The sequence below is a fragment of the Rattus norvegicus genome, chromosome 3, assembly GCF_021556685.1.
Source record: "Rattus norvegicus strain SHRSP/BbbUtx chromosome 3, alternate assembly SHRSP_T2T, whole genome shotgun sequence".
Taxonomy (NCBI): domain Eukaryota; kingdom Metazoa; phylum Chordata; class Mammalia; order Rodentia; family Muridae; genus Rattus; species Rattus norvegicus.
Window position 1 is genome coordinate 75,139,096 of NC_141536.1, and position 12,681 is coordinate 75,151,776.

Sequence of the window (12,681 nt, forward strand, 5' to 3'; positions counted from 1 at the left end):
TCTATTGTAACAGAAAGTAGACCCAGTGCCTTTTCTCTTGCAGGAGTTATTTATTGAACCAACCCTAAACATAAACAAATAAATTGTTCTGCTTTATGTTTTGTATATTAAAAATATTCCTAGTAGAGACCGGGATGGCTCAGCAGTTAAGAGCACTGATTACTCTTTCAGATGTCCTGAGTTCAATTCCCAGCAACTACATGGTACCTCACAACCATCTGTAATGTGTTCCAATGACCTCCTCTGGTGTGTCTGAAGACAGTTACAGTATACTCACATATATAAAATAAATAAATAATTATTTTGTAAAAACTGTCCCTAGTGAATTCATTGAGCAAGCACAATCATTGTGATCTCTTACTGTTTGATGTTGCCCTAGAATGACTATCCTCTTTAAAAACAAGATTTCCTTAGTGTATCTGAATGTAACGTTTTAGACCAAAGTTTAAGCATAGAACTTTTTATTTCTGAATTTCTCAAGGTATATATTAAGGGATTCAACATGGGAGTGACAACTGTGTAAAAAATAGTAACTGATTTATCAATAGGAAAATTGGAAACAGGTCTAACATACATAAAAATGCAAGGAACAAAAAATAGGACAACCACCATGATGTGAGAGCTGCAGGTAGATAGGGCTTTGCGCTTCCCTTCCTGACTGTGAGTCTTAAGAGAATTTAGAATGATTCCATAGGAGGCTAGCAGAATAATAAACACCACCATACAGATTGCCCCATCATTGGCAATGACAGTAAGACCAAGGAAGTATGTGTCACTGCACACAAGCACCAATAATGGATACATGTCACAGGCAAAGTGGTCAATGACATTGGGACCACAGAATGGAAGGTCATAAACAAAGAGAACTTGAGCCACAGAGTGTGCAAACCCTCCAACCCAGGTTGCAACCAACAGGAGGATGCAAACCTGGTGATTCATGATGGTCAAATAGTGCAGTGGTTTACAGATGGCAACATAGCGATCATAAGCCATTGCCACCAGAAGGAAGATCTCAGTTGCACCAAATAAGTGTTCTACAAAGAGTTGACCCATGCAAGCTCTGAAGGAGATTGTCTTTTTATTGCAGAGTAAGTCCATAATCAACTTGGGTGAGATGGCAGTGGAATAAACAGCATCCATGAGTGACAGATAGGCAAGGAAGAAGTACATTGGGGAGCTCAAGGAGGGACTGGCAATGATTGTCACCATAATGAGCAAATTGCCTGCCATGGTCACAACATACATGAGTAGAAACAAGATAAATAATGCTTTTTGCCCAACAGGATCCTGAGTGAGACCCAGTAGGATAAATTCTGTGACATTGTTATTTTTTCCCATTTACTCTTCTGTGAGGCTTATTTCAGAGACAGATTACGAAAACAGGACCTGCCATGAATTGTGAATAAGACCATGAATCTGTTGGTTTTAAAACACATCTTTATTACTTCCTTCTCTAGGGTGAATTGTAGTTAGGTTTTTGTTAAGAAGCTATTGAGTTCCTCTCATAAATATCACCATAGAACTCTTAATAATGTCATAAAGGCTAAATTCTATCTCAAGACCTCAATGGAATACCATATAGAAAGGTAGACAATGGTATTACAGTAATTCAGATACTTAAAACTACTAAAACACATTTTATTGTGGTTTCATCTTCAGTTAAAGCCACCTAAAAATGTTATTAGTAGTGTTATTAGCTAAATACATATGCTACCCAAATACCCTGAAATGAAAGGGCATAGCCACTGGGGTGAGGAATGTGTATACAGTGTAGCTATGTATTGTAGCTATACAATTCTATTCATGTACAGAGAATAACTATGCAGGGAAAGGTTCCTCCTTTTAAAACATCTGCAAACAGGAGTGATAACAAATGCTAAATACTTTGACTAAGAGATAGCAAGTCTTTTTAGTTGGTTATCATTATGAAGAATATTTTACAATATGATTGTGCAGCATTCAAAAGCACCCATACTGTAACAACCAGATTAATGCAATTAGACCTCCCAGAAAAATACAGATTCTTCACATCTTAAAAGACGTGTTGTTTATGTATCTATCATTTGATCACTAAAATCTGAATTTTGAACTGTACCAAATAACCCCAACATTAATTAGCACATTGCTACCTATATCAGTTAATTCATCTGACAGCTAGGCCTTTCAGGAGCTATTGTTTTATTCATTTCATCTTTGCACATATCAATTCTTATCAAAATAATACACTATCAGGATTTTTACAAATGTTTTAACCTGACTTTAACTCACCCCCTGACTGACACTCACTATAATATCTCTGGCTAGTAGTATATTTGCTTTATAACTCGGTTGTTATAGAAAATAGAAATTATAAAGATACTCAAGAATGGGGCATGATTTTAAGTATAATACTTGTCCTAAGTACTAAGAGTGTTCAAGTAAAAGTTCAGCATCTGGATGACTAAACACACGACACTCAATTAAAAATACATAATCAAGTCTGCATTTAGATAACATTTAAAGGTATTTACAAATAAACTCAGGTTGTAGTTTAAAAATAAAAAGATTAAATACATTAATTTAGATTCCCTTCTAGTCAAAACTATACAGTATTTCTGACCTACACTTATGGACTTTCTGGAAAGCTTTTTTTTTCATATTTGTGTAATCGAATAATAATTTCCAAACTTATTACTGTTTCCTGAATAAAGTTAACAAAGAATAAATGGTATGTTGAAACTACTGTGACTAAATAATTACTGTCACTTTTTATTCATGTGATAGAGCCGAAGCCACACTTGAAAGAAGAGAAATCACTATAGACCCATGAACCATACATGTGTACAGAAGTATCATGTCAGGTTCATTCATTAACTGTTTGACACTGGGAAATGTCACCATCCTTCTGTCTCCATTTAATTAGTTAACCATGGAAACATCAACATCCACTTTATAGGGCTTTTTAATTTGATTTTTTTTCACGCGAAATACCTAAAGCATTGATGAAATTTAAATGTATGGTAGCTCCTGCTGATGTTCTTGAGTATTTCACTGGAAATATCAGCTCAGAATTAATTTATTATAAGCATTCTATTTCAAAAAAGATTGCGAACAAAGCCTAACATTCTAAGACTAGTATAGCATACTTCAAGGACCACCTCGGGACATAGATTAAAAAGTATATATCTTTAAATTATCTGTTTAAGTATACAAAGACATTAAGTATGCATAGGTACCAACAACATTTACCTGGAGGGAATTATTTTAATTTAAAGAAAGCAGGTTAAATTCATTCACATGCACTTGGTGGTACAGCAGGACTTGTACAGAGTCAGAGCTCTCTTGAGAGGCCACTGTACTTGCACCTTCTCCGTGTCTCATCTACATTACCACTTCCGTCTGACTCAGTGGATGCTGTTGTCCTTGAAGACATAAGTCTGATAAAGGAATCCCTGTTGTAATGCACAGGAGTATAAAATAACGTGTGTTTGACAATGTCCCTTTAATATGCCATTTCCTACATTGTCTACATTATCAGTTCTGCATCACTAGGGTAATTCTAGTGACTCATGTAATTGTTTATATAATAGAGTAGAAAGAGGGTACTTAAACTATATCATACTTAAGTGCATGAAACTAAACAAAATTATCAAAGATTTTGTTCTATCAAAAAAATTGAATAATATAAATCTCTTCAATTTAAATGACTGGCAACAGTTTCAAGAAATAACTAACCCAGTTTGCTAACAACACTTTAAAGAGAGATAAAAGAAAGAAGCTGCTTGATTTGGGAGGTAATAAGGTGGACAAGGGAGGAGTTGGGGAAAATAAAAGGAAGATGGAAGTTATATAATTATATTCTAATTGTGAAATACATTTAACATAATAGTAAAATGTAAAAGGTAAGGTAGATGTGTTAAAATAATAGATTTTTACAACCATTAAAATTGGATGAAGTTATGTCATTTGAAAGATATGGTATAGACTAGACATAATGACGTTAAGCTCATTAAGTCAATTTCAAAAATGGTAATTGAATATTTTCTTTCATTTATGGTGACATAAATATAGAAACTAATCTGTGTATGGAACCAGTAGGACTAGAGGAAAGGGAGTTAGGTGGAGAAAGAAGAATCGGCTAAAATTGCATGCTGTGGAGAAAGGAAGACATAGAGAAAGAATGATGGATCAGCTCAAATTGCATGATATACCTCAGGAAAGTGGCCAGTGTAACCTGGAAAAATCAAACAATTGAGCTACCATGTATAATAATTCTAGGTTACATTATATAACACAGTTCTCTACATCCAGGTCTATTTTAAGATATACATATAAAACCCTACATGGAGCTATCAAACATAAATAAACATCTTTCCTGTTATACTGTAAGCAATTAGGATAATCTGAAATTTAGAATTTCATATGTGTATATAACATATACATATATATAGTTAGTATATCATGTAAAATATAATAAATATAATATCACATAAACTAAAGTAATAAGTCAATGATGGTTTCTTATCATACTGGAGAACAAACAAAATCATTCTGCAACAAAGACAAAATACATGATATATAATCTTATTAATCTGTTCCTCCATTAATTAATTTATATACATTTAAAATATATATTAAAATAGCAACTGCATTTAAGTGTATCCAGACATGTTTAGCTAATAGCTCTTGAGGGTGATCTCACAATACTCCCATCTTCAATCTTATTCTTCTTTGAGAAAAAAATATATTTTTTACTATGTTAACAACAAATATTTCATTTATCTATGTGCGTTTTTTGGTTGTTTGACACACAGAAAGTATTTCCAAATTCACTTTGTTTCCAACAAACATGTTTCAACAAAACTCCCTTTATCTCAGTATTTCAGGAAAATATAAAAACATCTAAATGACAATTTAAAATATCAAAAGCACATTAAGTATTGATTCAAAACTTCATATAAAAAGTAGTTGAAAATTCTCACCTTCAGGAAAATGTCTTCATATATAACAAATACACTAAGATTACATTTTTATGTAAAATATTAAATAAAAATGAATGTGCCAGCCTCATTAGTAATACTGACATATATTGATAAAATTTTAACCACACTTTTCTCTTTTCTCTATCAGTGAAGTCCTCCAAAAGGACTTTGATTTAAGAGTATCTCTGTGCCTCAAGAATATGCTAAGTAAACAATAAGTGAAGGCTGTGATCTCAGTTCTTGAAAACTGATAAAGAAGGTTCTTCATGACTAGAATATGTCTTTAGTCTTTAAAGAATTCAACTAGAATCATTCTAAAGCCTACTTCTTTCTAATAAAACATATCCCAATATATGGAAGGAACCAGAAATTGATATCTTCCATGAACTCTGATAAGCAAAGATTAATTCAACAACACAAAATATGTACCTTAAGAACTAAACACCAACTGAGGGCATACCCTAGATGAGCAGAATCTGAGTTTCCAAAGAACTTCTGGGTCAAGTTCTTCCATTTATGTTCATGATATAGTATGATATATGTGCATGATTGCTATTTTAATAAATAGGCTTATTATAATATTTGGAATGAATTCAAATAAGGTAATGTCTCTTGAACAGATTTCTTCTCTTCACCAATCTCTGGAGGTAATAGCCTTGAATCTTGCCAAGAATGAATAGTTACCAACACGTTGACTTGGAAAACCTATAACTTGAAAAGAAAATTTCCAAAGTATAATTTCTGGGAAACTATAAGATGCACATTATGAATCATAAAGGAAGTAATGTTTAGACCATGTAAAAGAGAAAGCAGTCTTGGTTGAGATATCCATCTACACCCCATCAAATCATAGTCTTCCAATGGCTGTGAGAGACATTCTGTCAAAGAAACTTTAGGTGCTGAAGTGCAAAGCTGAGAAGTGAGGAGCCTTCTAGAGTTTGCATTAAGGTTCTAATTCTTGGAGAGGTTAGCAATTATAATTACTTCTCAGCATATATGGAAGCTTTTGTTAGTGGCACTTATCAGTGGAATCACAATGATATGCATTCTCTTGATTTAATTTCTATACAATATTAATTTGATAACCATGGGGATGAAAACAATACTGAAATTAGTTTAATTAATAAAAAAATGCCAAAAATCTTATGTAATGATTCATCATAAAATATAGGTATTTGGACTAGAGTATGAGCTTTCTTGAGTTTATTATGTCTACTGTGTCATTAATTAGGGTTTAGAACATGCTAGGTAAGCACTAATCATTAAATTATAACTTTAATACAACTATAGTTTAAATTGAAAATTGAAGCATTTACTGTCTCATGACACCAAGAATAGCTGAAACTTCAAACTCTTTGAATACAAGTCTGCTCAAAGGTGTAGCTAAATTTTCTACTAGAACTTTTAATCCTGGCATCTATTTTTCATTCTTATTGGTTGGCAGTGAAGACTATCATTTCAATCTACCTATAGGCAATTTAGTAATCAGCTAAATGTATGAGGGTTGGACAAAGTCACAGCCAAAGTATCAGTGGTATAAGGAATGCAGAATTCCTTCTTAAGATAGACAAGAACAATGTCACATACAAATTTCAATTAACAGGAAAAAATGAAAAAATAAAGTAAATAATGTCTCTCATTTAAATAAATTATTTACTTCAATGTTTTAAAAATGTTTAAGGGAAATTAAGAACAATATGTTGAGTATTTTAAAGAATGTAGCAATAAAATATGTAATAATTTTAAAATCTAAGGGATGAATAACTACATTTTCAAGATATTCTAATATATACAACAAACTGAATTATTCTGGAAAAAATTAGAAAAAGTATTTTATGATGAGAATACAAACTCAAGCTCCATTTTCATTACAGATTTGTTGGAGTATCAGAAGCAAAGGTACTTGTTAATCAATGCCCAAATTTCAGACCTAAAGAAACTATAAGATAGTTTTGTGTCACCAAGTAGATCTTTATTCAACCTACAAGTATTAGAATGTTTCATAAGATAGATATAAGAGGGCTACATAAGTGACAACCTGTTCATATCTGGACATAATCCTTTACTAAATAGATTTCTATTGTCTACCAAGGAAAGTTAAAAAAATCCAGTAGCTGTTTAATCCGTGAAGCTGGATGTTTCATCTAGTCTTCAGTGTACAAAATAATTCTAAAAGAGTAGGTGATAATGCCAGTGGAAAAAAACTAGGCTTGCCAGCAAGAGTAAAGAAAAGCAGGCAAAGAATAAAAGCTTTTTCCTCCATGTCATTTATACAGTCTTCAGCTAGAATATGTGGCCCAAACTGAAAGTGAATCTTTCTACCTCAAATGATCTAAATTTGTAGTGGGTTATTCTATTTCAAATAATTTAAGAAAATCCCCGACCTGTATTCCTAGACACTTGAGTTTAGCTAATTCCAGAGGTACTTAGGCTAATATCCTAGAATAACCATCAAAATCAAGCATGTTCTAGTGTAAAATCACACTCTGAAGAATACATGGTGTGATTGTCTGGATGAGAGTAGCCTGGTGGACACATATGATTGAATTCCCAGTTAATATAACTGTTTAAGAAGGATTAGAAGGTGTGGTCTTGTTTGAGAAGGTATATCACTAGGAGGCAGACTTTGAGGTTTCAAAAAGCTAAAACCATTATCACTGCAATGGCTATTCTGAGCTGTCAATTTTACTATATCTGGAATGAACTACACTCCAAATATAGAGTACACACCTGTGATCTGAACTTTGAGGCAGAAAAACAACATACATTTGATCCAGATCTTAAGGCTGGATGACACAGGGTTTGATCTGGAACTTGAGGTAGGTTAACACATGCCTTTTATCCAAATTTTTTAGAGGCTTGGATCTAAGAGTAGTTTATTTGATAACTTTTTATATTGGGTAGTTTATTTATTTGCATTTCAAATGTTATCCCTTCCCCAGTTCCCCCCTCTCCCACCAACCCACTCCCAACTCATCACCCTGGCATTCCCCCACACCGGGGAAAAGAGCCTTCACAGGACCGAGGGCTTCTCCCCCATTGATGCCAGACAATGACATCCTCTGTGATATATGCAACTGGAGCCATGCCCCCCATGTGTACTCTGGTTGGTGGTTTAGTCCCTGGGAGCTCTGGCATGTATGATTGCTTAATATTATGGTTCTTCCTATGGAGTTGTAAACCCCTCCAGCATCTTCAGTCCTTTCTCTAACTCCTCTCTTGGAGTCTCCATACTCCATACAGACTGCTGGTTAGCTGCAAGCATCTGAATCAGTATCAATAAAACTCTGGCAGAGCATCTCAGGAGAAATCCATTTAAGGTTCCTGTCAACAAGCACTTCTACGCATCAACAATAGTGCATATGGAATGGTGGGGCAATCCCTGGATGGCCTTTTTCTCAGTCTCTGCTCCACTCATTGCCCCTGTATTTCTTCCCATGAGCATTTTGTTCCCCCTTCTAAGAAGGACGGATGCATCCAAATTTTGTTCTTTCTTCTTCTTGAGTTTCAAATGGTATGTGAATTATATCTTGGTTATTCCAAGCTTTTGAGCTAATATCCACGTATCAGTGAGTACATACCAGGTGTGTTCTTATGTAACTGGGTTAACTCACTAAAGATGGATGTTGGAGCATCTTTTGGACATATGCCCAGGAGTAGTATAGCTGGGTCCTCAGTTAGAACTATGTCCAATTTTCTGAGGAATCACTAGACTGATTTCAAGAATACCAACTTGCAATCCCACCAACAAAGCCAGTTAACGTTTTTGATGTGAGCCACTTTAACTGGTTCGAGGTGGAATCTTAAATTGCATTTCCCCAATGACTAAAGATGTTGAACACTTATCAGCCATTCCATATTCCTCAGTTGAGCATTCTTTGTTTAGCTCTCTACCCTATTTTTAGTGCAATTATTTGGTTCTCTGGAGTCTATCTTGTTGAATTCATAGTGTATATTAGATATTAGCCTTCTATCAGACAGAGGATTGGTAACAATCTTTTCCAATCTGTTCTCTGTTGCCATTCTGTCCTAATAGCAGTATCCTTTGTCTTACAAAACCTTTGCAATTTTATGAGGTCCCATTTGTCAATTCTTGATCTTAGAGCATAAGCCATTGGTGTCTTGTTCAGGAAATTTTCTCCTATGTCTATGTGTTCAAGGGTCTTCCTCACTTATTCTTCTACAGGTTTCAAGCATATCTGGTTTTATGCAGAGGTCTTTGATCCACTTGGACTTGAGCTTTGTACAGAGAGATAAAAATGGGTCAATTTAGAGAGGCAGACACTCTGAAAACTCTGCTCACATTCCCAACTGAAGATGAAAATGCCTAGTGCCATCTGTGCCCCCTGTGCACAGGGACCTAGGAGCAGTAGGAGCAGGACCCTTCTGGTTGCTGCCTTCACAGAGAACTGAAAAGCCAGTTGCCAGGAATAACTACACGTGTGAGAGCAGAGGTAAGACCAACTTTTCTACTCCAAGTGGACTCAGGACACATAAAGGCAGAAGTCTTCTTGTATCAGGCACTTCCGGTTTCTGGCGCACCTCTCTGATCCCTGCCTACAGCTCCCTGCTCCCAAATCCTGGTGGGGGAGGGGGGGGAGCTGAACACCCAGAAGTGCGGGCAATCCTGAGACTGCAGGGCAGGACAGTCTACCACTTCTGCCCACCTTTGCCCACATCCTTGGCCCAAGAGGAAACTGCATAGTGACTCTGGACACAGAAAAATAGGAGCAGTCAGCAGCAGGAGCCCCGTGGTCCACATCTGTGCCCGTTTCTGAACTGAACAGGTCAAATAACTCCCTGCCCCCAAATCCTGTGTCAGAGTTCGGGGAGCTAAACCATCAGAGGTGCAGACACTCCTGTGAAACCAGAGGAGACACTCTCTGCCCACATCCCCTATTCAAGAAGAAAACAACATGTGCAATCTGTGCCCACTGCACACAGGGACCTAGGAGAAATAGTGGCAGGACCCTTCCAGTTCCTGCCTTCACAGGGAGCTGGAAACTAGCTGCCAGGAGTGACTACACACCTGAGAGCAGTGGGAAGACCAACTTTTCTGCTCCAAGTGACCTGCCTGGTGGACTCAGGACATGCAAAGGTGGCAGTCCTCTGGGACCGGGCATTTACAGTTTCTGGCTATATTCTGAACTTCTCTGATCCCAGCCCACAGCTCCCTGCTCCCAAATCCTGTGAGAGAGAGAGAGCTGAAAACCCACAAGTGCTGGCAATCCTGAGACTGCAGGACAGGACAGAATGCCATTTCTGCCCACCTTTGCCCACATCCCTAGCCCAAGAGGAAACTGCATAGTGCCTCTGGACACAGGGATATAGGAGCAATCAGCTGCAGGAGACACGCAGTCCAGATCTGTGTGTGGATCTGAGCTGAACCAGTCAAACAACTCCCTGCACCCAAATACCATGAAGGGGAGAGCTAGACCCTCAGAGGTGCAGACACCCAAAGGAGACTACACTCTGCTCACATTCCTGACTCAAGAGGAAAAATGCCTAATGCCACCTATGCCCCTTGTGCACAGGGACCTAAGAGCAGTAGGGGCAGGAACCTTCCTTCTCCTTGCTGCCCTCACAGAGAGCTGAAAGCCAGCCGCCAGGAGTGACTACATGCCGGAGAGCACAACACTCTGTTCCCGTAACTGGCTGAAAGAAAACAGGAAAACAGGTCTCCAGGACTGCTGACACACAGGCCCACAGGAGCATCAAGACACCATCAGAAACAGCAAGACAAGCTAACACCAGAGACAACCTGGCGAGAGGCAAGCACAGGAACCCAAGCATCAGAAACGAGGACTACTTGGCAGCATCAGAGCCCAATTCTTCCACCAAAGCAAACAATGGATATCCAAACAGATACAGAATGATAGAAATAGTCCCATGCATCCTATCAGACGAACACGGACTAAGACTGGTCTTTAATAAAAAAAAAAATAAATAAGGAAAGAACACCCACATATACATGGAAGTTGAACAATGCTCTACTCGATGATAACTTAGTCAAGGAAAAAATAAAAAAAGAAATTGAAGACTTCTTGAATTTAATGAAAATGAAGGTACAACATACCCTAACTTATGGAACACAATGAAAGCTGAGGTAAGAGGAAAACTCATACCTTTGAGTGCCTGCAGAAAAAAAAAATAGAAGAGAGCATACATCAGCAGCTTGACAGCACACCTAAAAGCTCTAGCACAAAAAGAAGGAATTACATTCAAGAGAAGTAGATGGCAGAAAATAATCCAACTCAGGACTGAAATCAGTCAAGTAGAAACAAAAAAGATGATACAAAGAATCAACAGAAACAAAAGCTAGTTCTTTGAGAAAATCAACAAGCTAGATAAACACTTAGCCAGATTAAGCAGAGGGCAGAGAGAGAGTGTCCAAATTAACAAAATCAAAAAAGAAAAGGAAGATATAACAACAAAATCAGAGGAAATTCAAAAAAAATCATCAGATCCTACTACAAAAGCCTATATTCAACAAAACATGGAAATCAAGAGGAAATGGACAATTTTCTAGACAAATACCAGGTTCCAAAATTAAATCAGGAAGAGATAAACCACTTAAACAACCTCATAAGTGCTAAAGAAAAAGAAGTAGTCATTAAAAGTCTGCCAACCAAAAAGGGTTCAGGACCATATGGATTTAGTACAGAATTCTATTAGACATTTATAAAAGACCTCATACCAATACTGTACAAACTATTCCACAACATTGAAACATATGGGGCACTATCAAATTCCTTCTTTGAAGCCATAATACTCATATACTAAACCACACAAGACCCAAAAAGGAGCAGAACATCAAGTCAATTTCCCTTATGAACATTCATGCAAAAATATTCAATAAAATTCTTGCAAACTGTTTCCAAGAACACATAAAAATGATCATCCATCATAATCAAGTAGGCTTCATCCCAGGTATGCAGGGATGATTCAATATATGGAAAATTATCAACATAATCAACTATATAAAGACATTCAAAGGCACTCCAGACACCACCCGGACCTGAAGGGACCTAATCAACAGTTCTCTGCACCCAAATCCCATGTGAGGGAGAGCTAAACCTTCAGTGGGGCAGACACGCCTGGGAAGCCAGAAGAGACTACACTCTGCCCACATTTCTGACTCCAGAGAAAAACACCTAAAGCCATCTGGGACCCTGGTGCACGGGGGCCCATGGAAAAGGCAGTGCAGGCCCTCCTGGTTGCCACCTTCACAGAGAGCTCAAAAGCAGCCCCCCAGGAGCAACTTCAGCCACGGGACCAAAGGTAAGACCAACTTTTCTGCTCCAAGCGATCTGCCTGGTAGACTAAGGACACAGGCCCACAGGAAGAGCTGAAGACCAGTAGACAGGAAAGACTACACGCCCGAAAACAGAACACTCTGTTCCCATAACTGGCTGAAAGAAAACAGGAAAACAGGTCTACAGCACTCCTGACATACAAGCCTATAGGACAGCCTAGCCATTGTCAGAAATAGCAGAACAAGGTAACACCAGTGACAACCTGATGGCTAGAGGCAAGTGCAAGGACCCAAGAAACAGAACCCAAGACTACATGGCATCATCGGAGCCCAATCCTCCCACCAAAGCAAACTCTGAATATCCAAACACACCAGAAAAGCAAGATCTAGATTTAAAATCATATTTGATCATTATGCTGGAGGACTTCAAGAAAGACATGAAGAACTTCCTTAGAGAAATGGACG

General features: G+C 37.3%; 1 protein-coding gene across 1 annotated transcript; it reads right to left on the bottom strand.

Moving 5' to 3' along the window:
• Window positions 1–393: 393 nt before the first annotated feature.
• Or4a81 (olfactory receptor family 4 subfamily A member 81) lies at window positions 394–1,338 on the bottom strand. The gene is given in 1 exon segment (NM_001000361.1): window positions 394–1,338. A coding segment is annotated over 1 exon segment (945 nt).
• Between the last annotated feature and the right edge of the window lie 11,343 nt (window positions 1,339–12,681).